Source organism: Rattus norvegicus, chromosome 4 (assembly GCF_036323735.1).
Source record: "Rattus norvegicus strain BN/NHsdMcwi chromosome 4, GRCr8, whole genome shotgun sequence".
In the NCBI taxonomy this organism is placed as follows: Eukaryota; Metazoa; Chordata; class Mammalia; order Rodentia; family Muridae; genus Rattus; species Rattus norvegicus.
Genome location: NC_086022.1, coordinates 6,320,584 through 6,335,474, shown reverse-complemented (window position 1 = coordinate 6,335,474; position 14,891 = coordinate 6,320,584). Strand labels below are relative to the sequence as shown.

Here is a 14,891-nt window from a genome sequence, read left to right as displayed (position 1 = left end):
GTTGTCCTCTAATCTCAAATACACCACACACACACACACATACACACACACACACACACACACACACACACACACACACACACACACACACACGCAATTTACAAATTTAAATCAAGTGGAGGGCAATTGAGAAAGTCACCCAATATCTCACTTCCACACGCATACCCATACCCACCCACAGAAACGTTCCACACACAAAAATGTTGCTTGAGAGACATTTAATGATATTTCTTGTATTCATTATAAAAAGAATAAAGCAGCATTTATATTTAATAAATACATAGTGGAGATAGCAAGACAGCCCAGCAGGGGCTGTTCATAGCTCACTGGGAAAAGACACTTGCTGCCAAAACTGACAACTAACACTGAGTTCAATCCCTAAAACCTATGTAATGGATGGAAAAGAATTTTTATCACAGCCCTTAGAGGCTGAGGCAGGCAGATAGAGTTATATGGTGAGGTCTCAAACACAAACATAGCTCAGCTGTGTGTGTGTGTGTGTGTGTGTGTGTGTGTTCATACCCACACATGCATGAATGCATACATGAGGAACCAGCATAGTTACTCAGTGGTTAAGTTACTGCCACGCCTGGTGTACTGAATTTAATCTCTAGGACCCACATGGAGGAAGAAAAGAACCAGCTCCCACAAATTGTCCTAAAACTTCAACACGAATGTAGGAGGCAAGAACTACTACCCAAGGCTGTCTTCTGCCATCCCCCACATATGTGCTATGGCAGCAAAACTGGAAAAGACTTTCTTTGTCTACTTTAACCCCTTGCCTGGCCATATTTGCTCGGTAGTCCTAAATCATTTCAGATTAGGGATATCTTTCTTTTTCTTGTTAGATATTTTACTCCATATTATCCTAGAATAGAGCCAGTCCTGTAAGTTACTACAGTTCAGTGATCAATAGTAGAAGAGTTTGTCTATGGTGCATTTACGGTGTCTAACACACTAGTGTAGAGTCTCGTTGTGCGGACTACAGTTCCAAAAGCACTAGAAAGCTTGTCAGAAACAGATACTCATAGGCTCTTGGGACCAGCTGCTTCACACTGCTATGTGGAGCCAGGCAGCCATGTTTCTAATCAGTTTCAGGTATCTGAGGCTTGGTGAAGTTATACCACTTGTCCCTTAATTACCCCTGTAGAATTTGTCTTCCAGATAAGGATCCAGTGTAGTGACATGCATGGGCATGGTATTTTTTCCATTTTGTTTTTTGTTATTAGATGGCATTGCTCTGTAGCTTAGGCTTACCCTTGAACTCACTTTTTAGCCCATACTGGCCTCAAACTCTTTAGTCCTGCTGCTTTGGTCTCATGAATGCTGGGATTGGACCTATAGTACCTTAGCAAGTTAGATGTGTCCTTTAATTCCTTCTGTGTGTTCTGGACAGTTTGGTTAGGTATAAACGGTTCTTTTAAAAGTGTTCTATGGCGGGGGTTGGGGATTTAGCTCAGTGGTAGAGCACTTGCTGGGCCCTGGGTTCGGTCCCCAGTTCCGGAAAAAAAAAAAAAAAGAAGTGTTCTATGGCATCACCTCAAGCAGTGTGCTTAGGACAGGTGACAGCATGGGTTGTGGGGTCCCAACCTGGAAGGCCAAGGGTCAGCTAGTAATAGCCACCATGAACTGCAGATACTCAGACAGATAAAAGAAGCAAACTACTATAGTATGATCAGAAGACTGAATTCCACCACATAAAATACTCTTAAAGCCAGAGCTATAAAGGTAGGTTTGGGGCCAAGGCAGAAGGAAGAGCTCATTGAGGGTGCAGAATGGTCCAAACCTGCATAGTGGGGATAATGGCACAAATGTAGCAATTTGCTAGAATCATAGGTTTAATGGCTAAGTCCTTAAGTAAACCAATTACAGTTTACTAAGCTGTTTTTAAAAATGGACAGTGATAGTTCGGCACAGCATCTTAGGTAATACTCAAGTGAAGATAGGAAGGTCTGCACAACTGCCAGGAGCTCATTTTTCACAAGAAAAAACTGTCCACACTGCTGGGTTTGCCGACAGTGAGCAATAAGAAAGTTCATTAAACAAGTAGGACAGAAATCATATGATTCTTCCAAGTTACTGGAGCAGGGTAAACAACCAAATACATCTTCAAGAGTAGAGAGTAGGGCTGGAGAGATGGCTCAGCGGTTAAGAGCAGTGACTGCTCTTCCAGAGGTCCTGAGTTCAAATCCCAGCAACCACATGGTGGCTCACAACCATCTGTAATGGGATCTGGTGTGTCTGAAGAAAGCTACAGTGTACTCGTATACATAAAATAAATAAATCTTTAAAAAAAAAAAAGAGTAGAGAGTAGAGACAATAAATACTAAGTAAGCTGGAGAGATGGACCTAGCAGTTAAGAGCACTGGCCACTCCTGGTGCCCAGAGCATGACTATGATGTCATAATTATCTGTATGACTCTGCTTTCAGAAGGTCTCCTAGCCTCTGCAGGCACTGAGCAATGTGTTTCACAGACAGAATTCTGGCAAGACACCCACATATCTAAAATTAAAATAAATCTTTTAAAGTATTAACATTGGAGGCCAGCATGATCTACAGAGTGAGTTCTAGGATAGCCTGGGTCCTAGAAACTCTGTCTCAAGAACAACTACAATAAAGTTGTCAAGAATCATGAAATAGAAAGTATAAAAACAAGATAAACATGAAATGGTCAATAAAGAATATACCAAGGCTGAACTCACCTAGGAAAGGAAAAACTATATGCTAATGCATGCCTATTATCCAGCACTTCGTGAAGCTAAGGCAGGAGAACCAGTTGGTAGTTCCATAGCAACACCCTGTCTTCCAAGAAAGCAAAGAGTTCCATAATAGTTTTTACAACTGTTGTGTCAGACTTCAGAATTAGAAAAGCATGCTGACATTATGTCTTCTTCCCAGAGGTGGCTCTGAGTGCTCCAGAGCACATAGGTGGAGGGGGGGTGGGGGGGTGGGGACAACATAGTTCTGATGGACTGCAAATAGCAGGAAACTCACAAAGCAAACACCTCTGTGTCCACTTACTGAGGAAGAGCAGCATTTGCTAATTAGAGCTAGTGTGTTTAATTCATGGAATTGTTGCAGACAAAAATCATTAAATACTGTAGAAAAATTGTTATCAGGCCACACAGTAAATTGATGATTTTTTTCTGAACTAACACAAATTTCTGTTGTATTATATTTAATTATGTATAAAATGTTGCCCCTGACTCAGATTTCAATAAAGAACTTTATCTTTCACTTTTAAGATCCGAAGTAGGAAACTCAATTAGCATTATGAAAGAGATGGTAAAATATGGTGTTTCACTGTCCATTTACAAAGAAACTGCTGACCCTGCCATCAAATCTTTTGTCTTGAGTGTTTTCTGTTTTCGTAGTGTTGTTATTTTTGTTTCTTTTGAGGGCTTGAGAAGCTGGCTGCCCCGTATACTCAGAACTGCCTATTTTGGAATGTAATGAATGCTTCTTGGTTCTCTTTCACTTCCTATTCCTTATGAGAGACTCAGAGTGGCACAGTATGCTGTAATTACAAATAAGAGAATGCTTTGTTCTTGTTTGTAGTTTGTTTTTGTTCTGTTTTGCTGCTTTTTGAGAAAGGCTATATTTCAGCCAGCTTCTGTTTCACTGAAACAGAACTTCAAGATGTCCAGGCTGGCCTGAGATTCACAGCAGACCTGCCTCAGCCTCTTTTTTTTTTTTTTTTTTTTTTTTTTTAAAGATTGATTGGTTGATGATTGATTTATTATAAGTACACTGTAGCTGTCTTCAGACACAGCAGAAGAGGGCATCAGGTCCCATTACAGATGGTTGTGAGCCACCATGTGGTTGCTGGAATTTGAACTCAGGACCTCTAGAAGAGCGGTCAGTGCTCTTAATCACTGAGCCATCTCTCCAGCCCCCGCCTCAGGCTCTTAAGTGCTGTAATTTGCAGGTGTGTAACCCCACACTCAGGCCCAATTAGAGTTTGAATATTATATCTACACATAGTTCTTAAAGTTTCTTTTTGACAGGGCAAATAAGCAACTAGGTCGTTTGTTTGTTTGTTTGAAACATGGTCTCTATTATATAAGTCAACCTCCCAACTGCTTAGACTAAAGGCATGTCCTACCATGCCTGGCACATCTAGGTTTTTATATGGCCCTTGACAGATTGCGTTCTTACTCAGTGAGGAAACAAAAGTTACTTTGTGCCCAGTTTCTGCAGAGTCCACTGTTACAATGGGAATGTTGTTTAAGTTTTATTCTCTGTTCTGCTGTAATGGCTGTAAGATAACTACTATTTCTTACATTGTTGGATTTGTTTTCTTTCTAACAAAGCCTATGGTTTCAACAGGGCATACGGGAAGCAGTGGTTAGGTAAAAGAAGAAAAACATATTCTTTTCCATTCAGGCCATTGTTATGTTTTGTTCACTCATAACCTGCTACTTTTATTCATCATTTTCTTGAGCTGGAGACACAGCTTACAAGTAAAGCACTTGCTTAGCCTGTGCAAGCCCTTACCTCCAAAAAATCAGAACCATTTTTTTCATGTGTTAAATATTCTTTTAATTTGGAGGAGGTTCGGTGTCTTAGTCAGGGTTATATTGCTGTGATAAAACACCATAACCAAAAGCAACTTGGGAAGGAGTCTATTTGACTTATGGTTTCACATCACTATTCATCATTGAAAGAAGTCAGGACTAGAACTCAAGCTTAGCAGGAACCTGAAAGCAGGAGCTGATGCAGAGGCTATGGTGGAGTGCTGCTGGCTGGCTTACTCCTCATGCTTTCTCAGCCTGATTTCTTACAGAACCAAGAACCATCAGCCCAGGTTTGGCCTCACCCACAATGTGTTAGGCCCTCCTCTATCAACCAGTGATCGAGAAAATGCTCTACTGCAGTGGTTCTCAACATCCTAATGCTGTAACCCTTTAATACATTTTCTCATGTTGTGGTGACCCCCAGCCCTATTTTCTTATTGCTACCTTATAATTATAATTAATATTAATATAATATAATTTAATTATATTAAATTAATATAAAGTAAGTATTATGTAATTAAATTAGTATAAGTAATATAATTAGTTGTGAGTTGTACTGTAAATATCTGTTTTCTGATGGTTTTAGGATAACTCCTATGAAAGGGTTGTTTGACTGCTGCCCTGTAGGCTTGCCTACAGTCTGATCTTATAGAGACTTTTTCTCAGTTGAGGCTCCTTCCTCTCTAATAACTCAAGCTTTGTGTCAGTTGACATAAATAAAATTTAAGTCAGCACAGAAGCTTCGAATGCTAGGATGACAGACCACAACTGTACTTTTAATGAACATGATCGTGTCTCATCATGTGGCCTTAAGTAATTTATCTTCACTCTAGTCACAGCACCAAAGAGCAGAGCTCTAAAGTCCCTGTAACCAGCCGGTACAGGTACCAGTTTGGCCCCCTGTTCCTCACCTTGTTGATGCTTGCAATGAGTGGTGAGCTAGGCAGACATCTGATATCTGTCTATCCAGGCTGGGAGAATATGCCAGTTCGGAGCACTCTCTGCTTGTTATGTGTTGGAAAAGAATAGTCACATCTCAGGTATAAAATGGTACCTGATGGTCCTCATGGGTTGGTTATTTGTACCATTCGGCCTTTACTTCCTTGGATCTCAATGTACAGGTCTGCAGTTACCATCGGCTTAGAGCAGATATGTGTTTAGCCTACAGACAATATAACTGTGAGTTTATTCACACAATTGTTGTTGGGTGTAGAGGTGTGCCTGTCATTCATCCAAGCACCTGGGAAGTAGAGGCAAGAGATTGGGACGTAAGTCATCCTTTACTGCATACTGAATTCAAGGTCAGCCCAGAAAGTCACACACAAAAAGTAGTTTCTTTACAGCCTCATGTATGCAGTGTTGAAACTGTATGTGTGCCTATCAGCAGTCTGTGTGCTCCTATGCAGTAGGGTGGAAAGAACCACTGTATGACTTGGGCAGAGTCATAGGACATGGTAACAGAGTAAAGAGGAAGGCACAGAATAATGGCTATGATGTGCTGATAGAAAATGAGAGAACGCTTACTTTCTTCTTTGCATTAAATGCCAGTGGACGTATCTAAGGGGATCTGGGTATCTACAACTAGAAATGAAGGGTTCAGTGTTGTACCTTAGAAGTAACCAACATGAAGCTGGAAAGATGACTTAGCAGAGGACCTAGGGTCAGTTCCCAGCACTCACATGGCAACTCACCAACCATATTTTAACTACAATTTCCAAGGATCCAACTCCCTTTCTAGTCTCTGAGGATATCACACATGCATATGGTACATATACATTCATGCAGGCAGGCAATCATTCACACATAAAATAAAAATAAATGTATCTTTAAAAACAATAATAACCGGGGCTGGGGATTTAGCTCAGTGGTAGAGCGCTTACCTAGGAAGCGCAAGGCCCTGGGTTCGGTCCCCAGCTCCGAAAAAAAGAACCAAAAAAAAAAAAAAAAAACCCAATAATAACCAGCATTCACTGTCATATCTTTAAATAGCATTCATTAGCACTATCCTGTCCACATACCCAGTAGGGTAGACAAAGTACCCCTAGAAACAGGCTACATGTTCTTGACTCATCTTATGCTCTTGTCTGTAACATGATTATATGGGGAAAATGTTAGAAACCAACAGGTTTGCTCAGTTTCTATGTTTGGATTTTTCTTTTTTTTCTGCAGATCTAACCATTTACTCAGATCTAGTTGGAGGCAAGGTGGGAGGGGGAGACTTATCCCTGTGCTAAGATTGGTTTGTGGGTCCAGCACTCTGATCACTTCTAATCAAGTGATACTAGTAGCCACTTGTGACTATGGCCATTCAAAATGATCATTTTATCACCAAGTGAAACTTTCTAGAAAGAACTTTTCTGGTCAGCTATTAGGTTACATCAAGAAATGATTTGTACAGAAGAGCTATAGTAAAGTCCTCAGTGTAAAAGTAATTTTTATTCACCTGATGTAATTGTTGTCTCTGAGACGAATATGCTCACCCTTTCTTGTTCTTTCTGAACTCTGGCTGGCTGGTTCAACACAGCTGTTCTGGTTCAAACTCCTCTCCAAGAAGACTAATTCAATATGGCTTTTCTCTCAGCTTTCACTGAATTGTTCTACTTGGCCTCAAACTAACCCTGGCAATTTGTACTAATTTTCTGGATCCTTACTCTGACTTCAGCTGCCTCTGCTGACCTGCACTGAACTGCATGAACTCACTAATGAACTCAACTCCACTGCACTGCACTGCACTGCACTGCACTGCACGCTTACTGCACTTACTGACTGAACTGACTTCAGCTCAACTCAACTGCCTCTCCCTACACTCTTTTCTCCTATGCTGTTCTCAGGGGAGTTGAACATATTCTATTTTATCTAATCGTTTTCTGATTTATCACTTTGCCTCTCAATTAGACAACTTTGTTTGGAATTAAAGGTGTGTGCTAAGGGCATGTCTATATTCCAGACAGAGTAACCATGTTGCTGGATTAAAATTCTTCTACACCCCAGAGATGTCTCTTTCGTTGAGTATCAACTCTGAAGGGTTCATTAATATCTGGAAGCCATCCACTGTGGTCCTTCATTCATCATACAAGTTCAGTCTATGTTGCCAGTTCAAAACAAAAATAGAAACAAAAAATAAATAAATAAATTAAAACAAAACATTAGTGGGGCTGGTAAGATAGCTAGTACCTGCCGCCAAGTCTGATGACCTGAGTTTGATTCCTAGGTGCCACATAGTTGAAACTAACTCCTGTAAGTTGTCTCTTGGCTTCCATAGGTGCTCATGGTGTGTGCGCATACACACATACATTAAATTTAATGTAATTTAATTTTTTTAATTTTTTTTTCCAGACAAAGATTTCTCTCTGTGGCCTTGTTTATCCTGGAACTCAGTTTGTAGACCAGGCTGGCCTTGAATTCACAAAACGTTTCTGCAGCTACCTCCAGAGTAGTGGGATTAAAAGCCTGTGCCACCACTGCCTGGCTCAATTTAAAATTTTTAGTAGCTTAAAATAATGCTCATTCTGTGACTGAGCAACCAGTGAATAGGTCCCTCGAGTTACTTGCTTTTTATAGAGAGATTGTGCTTTGCTTCCATTTCTGTCATGTTGTTTATGTGTGTTGTTGACACATCTACATGGTTTCTAAGTTTGGTGTGACTACTGAAGTTCATTTGAAGTATCCAACTGATCCTTGCTGTCCCCTCTCTCTTGAATGTTTGTTCTCCCTCCCCCTCCCCCTCTCTCATGCCCTCCTTCCCTCTATCCCTCCCTCCTTTTCTTTCTCTTCCCCCCCCAACTTTCCCCCCCTCCCTTCCCCCATCCCCCTCTCTTTTGAGATGGGGATCTTACTCTGTAATGTGGCCTGACCTCAAATTCTCAGTTCAGTCCTAGACCTGTCTCAGATTCCTGAGGTGGGTATAAGGCTGGAGAAATGACTCACTGTTCTTACAGAACACCCACATAGTGCCTCACACTGGCTATAACTATAGTTCCAATGACCTGATGCTCTTTTCTGACCTTCTTAGGCACCAGGTTCACATACACATTAAACAAAAATAAATTACTTTTTGGGGAAGGGGGGTAGCTATGGGTGGTAGCACATGCCTTTAATCCCAGGCAGGCATATCTATCTATGAGTTTGATGCTAGCCTGGTCTACAAAGAGAGTTCTAAAACAGCCAGGCTGTTACACAGAGAAACCCTGTCTTGGAAAAACCAAGGCGGTAGTGGAGGTGGAAGGGGGTGAAAAGTGCATGCAGCTTGTCATTTCCATTTTGCTCTAACCACATCAAACAATTCATCATTTTGCTACAACTTGGAGCTGAGTCCTCTGTAATTAAAAGAAAAAAAAACAAACAAACAAACAGGGAGAGGGCTTAGAGATTAAGAGCAGAGAGCCCTGGTTTAATTTCCAGCACCCACATGGCACTTCAGAACTGTCTGTAACTCCACTTCCAGGGGACCCAACACCTTCACACAAACATACATGCAAGCAAAACACCAATTCAAATGTACACACTGGGGGGTGTGTGTGTGTCTGTCTGGAGAGGTAGCTCACAGGTAAAAGTACCAAGCCTGACAACCTAAATTCAGTACCCCAACACATGTAGTAAAAGTAAAGAACTGACTGCTATAGTATAGTTGTCTGCTATACTTCTATATGTTCTGTATGTGCCCACACACAAATATACACAAATATAATTTTTAAAGATATTTAAAACCATAATGAAGTTGAGCAGTGGTAGTGTATGCCTTTAACCCCAGCACTCGGGAAGCATGTAGGTCTGAGTTCAAGGTCAGTAGCTCTACAGATGGAAATGCTGGACAGTTGGGGCTATACAGAGAAACCCTGTCTCAAAAAATCAAAAATACATATATACATACATACATACATACATACATACATACATACATACATACAGTAACAAAAAAGGCAAGTGTCTAGAGAAGTGGCCCAGTGGTTAAGAGCCCATACTGGTCTTGTAGAGGACCCAAGCACCCATGTCCAGCAGCTTACAACCACTTGTAACCTCAGCTCAAGGGGTATCCAAACACCCCTAGGTACTGGGTGACGCCCTTACATGACAGACACACATACATGTACATACACAGAATTTAAGATAAGTACTTTTTATAAGAAAAAATATTTTTGAGAAAAGAAGCTTCGAGAATAACTGGTGGGCTCCAGGCTATGCCAGAGTCCTCTAACCATATCCTGTGCTCTGTCTTCTAGGAGCTATACCCTGCATTTTGCATTCACAATGGAGGCTCTGACCTTGAGCGGCTACCTACAGCCAGCACCTGCATGAACCTGCTGAAGCTCCCAGAGTTTTATGATGAAGCCCTGCTGCGAAGCAAGCTGCTGTATGCCATCGAGTGTGCTGCTGGCTTTGAGTTGAGCTGAGCTGAATTGAGCCCAGGGAACTTGATCTGACCCAAAGGCAGCCAGCACCTACCAGACCCAAGAGAGCACTCAGGCGGGACCCTCGGCTCTCCTCAGGCCTTCTATCTGGCATCCCTCCCTTTCTGATTTTTTTTAAGATGGTTTTATTGTGACACAGTCACATACATAGATGGACATTTGCTTTTCACATAACCTAGCTATTGTTATGTGCTATGTGGCTGGTTTAGTAATTTTGCCAAGAAGAGCACAGGTTTTAGAATAGTGGCAACTCAATGAAATTAACCAAAGATGAAGCTCTGGCTTTGCTGATCTGGTTTATATCCCCTCCTGGGTCAGGCACCAGTATCTGTAGACAGAATCTGGGGCTGATACACAGAGCCCCGAGCCACTGCTTCTCATGTGGTTGATTGTTTACAAGCCTAATTGTAAAACTGAAGGTATTTTTTCCTGCTGCCTTTTCCCAAAGTGGTTAGGTTTGGAAAATGGATAACTCTAGTATTATTTTATTTGTGCTTTTTAAGCCATGTCCCCCACCCAGGTGGGAATCGCATGCTTGTCTTCAGACTCCTACTGACCTGCATCATGAGGTTTGGACATGGCTGTGTGGGTGAGAGGTGACTGCTGTCCTCATTGCTCTTTCCTTGTCTCTGCTTTGTGCCTGGGAAGCTTTCCAGGAGGCAGAGAAGGAGCATCCCTATACTTCCTGAGGTACTGTGTCACCTGTAGTGAGTTGGCAACTGGGGGATGTGGGCACTGCAGCTTTTATTAAAGTCATTTGAACCAAAGTGGCAGGCTGCGTCTCTCCGTGATCCACATGCTCTCCTGGCCTAACAGTGCTGCCCATCATCTTGCGCATCTTGGGGGGATTCATCCAGGCCTCAGCACCTTTGTTTTCTGCCGCTGTTTTAATAAGAAGACAGCATCCCTGGCATCTGTCAGGGAAGAGCATCAGGCCAGGTGATTCTCATTTAGGCACTTTATCAGGGTCCAGCTTGTTGCCAGTTGACCTCAGCTTCTGCAAACAGGAATCAGGGAAGCATCTGGGAGGCTAGCATGCAAGGATCATGGAGCTGGTGAGGACTCCAGACTGCTTCTCATCCAAGTCCAGCATCGTGCCTAGAGGCTCGGTAACCAGAATTAGCAATATGCTTTTAAATGTGGGAAAACTGAATGACACTTTTAAGACAATGACAATTATCAGACAAAATGTATAATTTCTTAATTTGAATAATAAAGTATTTAAATGCTATTTGTAGTCCTGACACATAGGAAGAAATAGCATTTATCCTTGATTTTGTTTTTTGTTTGGGGATATTTATATTGAATGTCCTACATCTTTTTATTAGTTAATTTGTGTATTAGTATTTTAGAATTGACGTATCTGAGACTGAAGATAAATTGGCAGTTTGTTTTTTTTCTGCTGGCTCTTCTGAGCTTATTTATTTGTACGTCCTAATGGATGAATATCTACATTAAATCTTTTCCCCAAGATTGTGTTGGAGTGCTGCCCCAGGTCAATGGCCAGTTGTGTTCTGCTGTAGTCAACTTACTTTCCCAGGTCACATATATCTGCAATGTAGGAAGCCACACATCCTGTGATACCTTGAATTCAGCCATTTGGGATCAGTATCGTCTCTGGAATACTCACCAGGAATAAGGTGCTCAGGCACTCAATGGGTCTTATATTAAATTACTGAGAAAAAAAATAAATCTTCCTAAAGGAAGATTCTCATTTCCTCATTGTTCTAGGTGCCTTTGTGTTTGGTCCTATTTTGCTTACTTTGGGTGACTTTTTTTTTTTCTGAGACTTCGGGCTGTGGTTGGTTATTATAGGTATTTCTCATGGACTGTTTACATGCTTAGAGCTTTGCTTTGGTGCCTGTGAACTCACCACATAAAGTGTTCTCTGATCACATCATAAGCACCAGGTGTATACTGTCACTAAGTAGGCACAACTTGTATGGAGGTACTCAATGTGGGCTGTAGTGTACTGCTGCTGGCACCTGTGTTCATGCTCAGGAGTGCCTGTGGTAAAGTTAAACGTTTGCTGAAAACAACATAAGCTTAAAACTTTATATTACTCAAATGGAAATTAACAGCCCACTGCTCTTTCACTCACATCTATCCAGACACACAACAGGAAACAAACTATCATCATAGTTACCCCAGATAACACTGCACTGGAGCAGGGCCAGCTGGTTTTAAGTTCTGGTGTTGAATAGTGACCTAGAACAACTGGGGACCCAGAAGTCCAGTGTAGAAGTTCACCAAACACATGAAAGCATCTGTTCCAGAATCATGAGGGTTGGATGACTCTAGACATGGGCATACTTCCACTGAGTATACTTCACAGATTACACATTTCTACAGGCTGCATATACTAGATCTATGAATGTAGGCTCCTGCATATACTAAGTCTATGAATGTAGGCTCTTAATGTCTTTTTGCCAGGTTTAGCAGTTGTCACATTTCAAACTTACTGTACTACAGTGACACTGTAATGGTTATCTGTGATCAATAGTCTTGGTTACTCCTATAAAATATTGTTATGGGCTAGACCAATGGTGACATACCCTCTTAGTCCCAGCGCTTGGGAGGCAGAACCAGCTGGATCTCTGTGAGTTCAAGGACAGCCTGGTTTATAGACAATTTCCAAGACAGCCAGGGCTACAGAGAAACCCTGTCTAAAGAAAAGAAAGAAATTGTTTGTGAGACACTATAGCCTGAACCCAGATAGGATAGTGGCCTTGATGTATAAATACCATGTTCTGACTTCTAAAAGTAGTATCCATTGCCTGTTCCCACAAATACAACAATATTCATGTCAGGCTGATTAATAACTATATAGTGGTCTCTTGTGTGTGAAGTAAGAGTTGTTTGCCTCTTACTTTCAAGCAAGAGATAGAGGTAGGCTACAGTGGACAAGTACTTGTCTCAGAGGAGTGAGGATTTATACCTTAGCAAAAAACAGCAAAAACTAGAAATGATTAGGTTTAGTGGAGTCATGTTGAAAACTACAATGAGGGCCAGCCGTTGGGACACACACTTAGGAGTTTAAGAGCAAATGCTACAAGTCCTAGGCCAGTCTGAACTATGTAGTATCTAGCTAGGGCTACCTACTAAGACCATGTCTCAAAGAAAAAAAAGGAAATGCAGGCTGAAAGCAAGGCCTCCTGTGCTTCTGTAGAGGAAAAGCTTTTGAACTGAAGTGTTGCTGTGGTGTGTGCAAGTTAAAGGAAAGCAGTAAGGCCTTGCTGTTGAGAAAGGAGAAAGTAACGACTGTGTGGATTATACCAGCCACATTCTGGCCAGAGGAATAGCTAAGGCCTAAGGAATGAGGTCAGTAGGAAAGAAAAACAAAAAACCCAAAACAAAACCAAACAAAAACCCAGACTTACCTAAAGGGAAAAGAGATGCTTTATTTTGGAGCCATTTTGTGTGACCATAGCCCAGGAACACAGATTCAGGTTGCCTCTGATTCCATATTCTAATGTAGAAACTAGTTTCATGAGGTATTATAGTTTTACAGAATAAAGAAAGTTGTAAGTCAAGGCAATTTTAAAATACATTTATGGGTACATCAAAGAGGCAAGATGGAGGAAGCCTTTGTATAGGCCAAAGATGCTATGTGACAACATTCTTAACTTTGGGGTTGGTGGAAGATAGTGGTCTACTAAATTAATAGATTACAAGGGCTTTTAGCAGTCAAGTTATATTAGTTCAGACAGAAGTGGGCAAGGAATGGCTGTCCTGGAGACCTAGAACTAGCTGAAGATAAGGTAGGTAGTTAGCCTGTGGACCTGAACCATCCAGTCTCCAGTCTTCATGGAAGGCTTGTGAGATGGAAGAGCTGCAAAATCTGCAGTCTGTGGTCAGTCGGACTGAAGGGATGAAGTGTCTCCTGTTGTGATTGGTTGGTTGGTTAGTTGCCTGGCAGGTTGGTTGGTTGGTTTTTGAGATAAGATTCCATGGTATAGCTTAGGCTGGTCTGGAACTTCCTAGGTGGACCAGGGTAAAACCTCTGCCTCCAGAGAACTGGGATTAAAGGTGAAGCAATAAAATTTCTTTTCTAAAAATTGTAGCCATGACCACCAATTGCAGTGGCTGTGCTAGACAGCAGGGGTTTGTTTAGTTCTTTTATTGACATGCACAATGTGAAATAATCAGTCATGACGTTTTTACATGTGTATCATGTACTTGAACTATATGACATTTTTTGACCCAATTGGTAAGATATAATTGCCCACTTAAACATACAAAGCCCAGTACCATCCATCCCTTGAGAACATTAATAACAACCTGTAAATACACAGAGCAGAATCTTAACATCACCTGCCATCTTGTCCTGCCACGGCTTCTCTCCTTCTCTCCCTCCTGACTCTTCCTCTCTCCCTTAGTCTCCTCCTCTTCCTTCAAATTTCTCTCCCGTCCATCCTTCCTTCTCCTCCAATGACAGGCCTCCTTCTATCCTGTACCTGCCCCTCACCAGTACTTTACAAATTCAATGGAGAGGTGGTTCTGGTGAAGACACCTGAGTTCTGAGTCCTTGACTAGGCAGCTGTCATTGGGGCCGTGGAATTAGCATCAAAATACAGTAACTTCAGGGCAAACCACAACATTTCACCCTTTTTGTCCAGTTAAAAAGCCTTTTCACTTATATATTGAGTACAATTACCATTCTACAAATTTATAAAGCATATGATATACTCAACACCCAGTCCATCACTATATCAGTTAAACAGAACATTCCATTCCAGCTTAAGAAAGGCTTAAAATCTATATCTTGGCTAGCTTGTATACTACCTGATAACTATCCAATAAAATATGTATATTTAGAGTTAAACAGCCTGATAGGCTATTTAACGTCTTCAACCCGGTCAGAAATCTGGGAAAGACCAAATATCTATACACAAAGGAAGCCTAACACGGCTTCCAGAACTGAGAGGTTGTAGAGACAAATCTCCACTAGCACAGTTCCCTGTT

At 41.4% G+C, this 14,891-nt stretch overlaps 1 protein-coding gene across 3 annotated transcripts in view; it reads left to right on the top strand.

The window, feature by feature from the left end:
• Ube3c (ubiquitin protein ligase E3C) overlaps nt 1-11,644 on the top strand; it is a 101,255-nt gene extending 89,611 nt beyond the window's left edge. Inside the window, exon 22 of one of the 3 annotated variants that reach the window (XR_005503372.2) lies at nt 9,738-9,756. Coding sequence is in view for 2 of the 3 variants with exons in the window: in NM_001427087.1 (NP_001414016.1) it covers nt 9,738-9,908 (171 nt within the window). In the remaining variant the exon portion in view is untranslated. Of the gene's footprint in view, nt 1-9,737 lie in introns of all 3 variants that reach the window. The other 2 variants (NM_001427087.1, XM_039108546.2) reach the window with 2 other exon arrangements.
• Nucleotides 11,645-14,891: the final 3,247 nt, after the last annotated feature.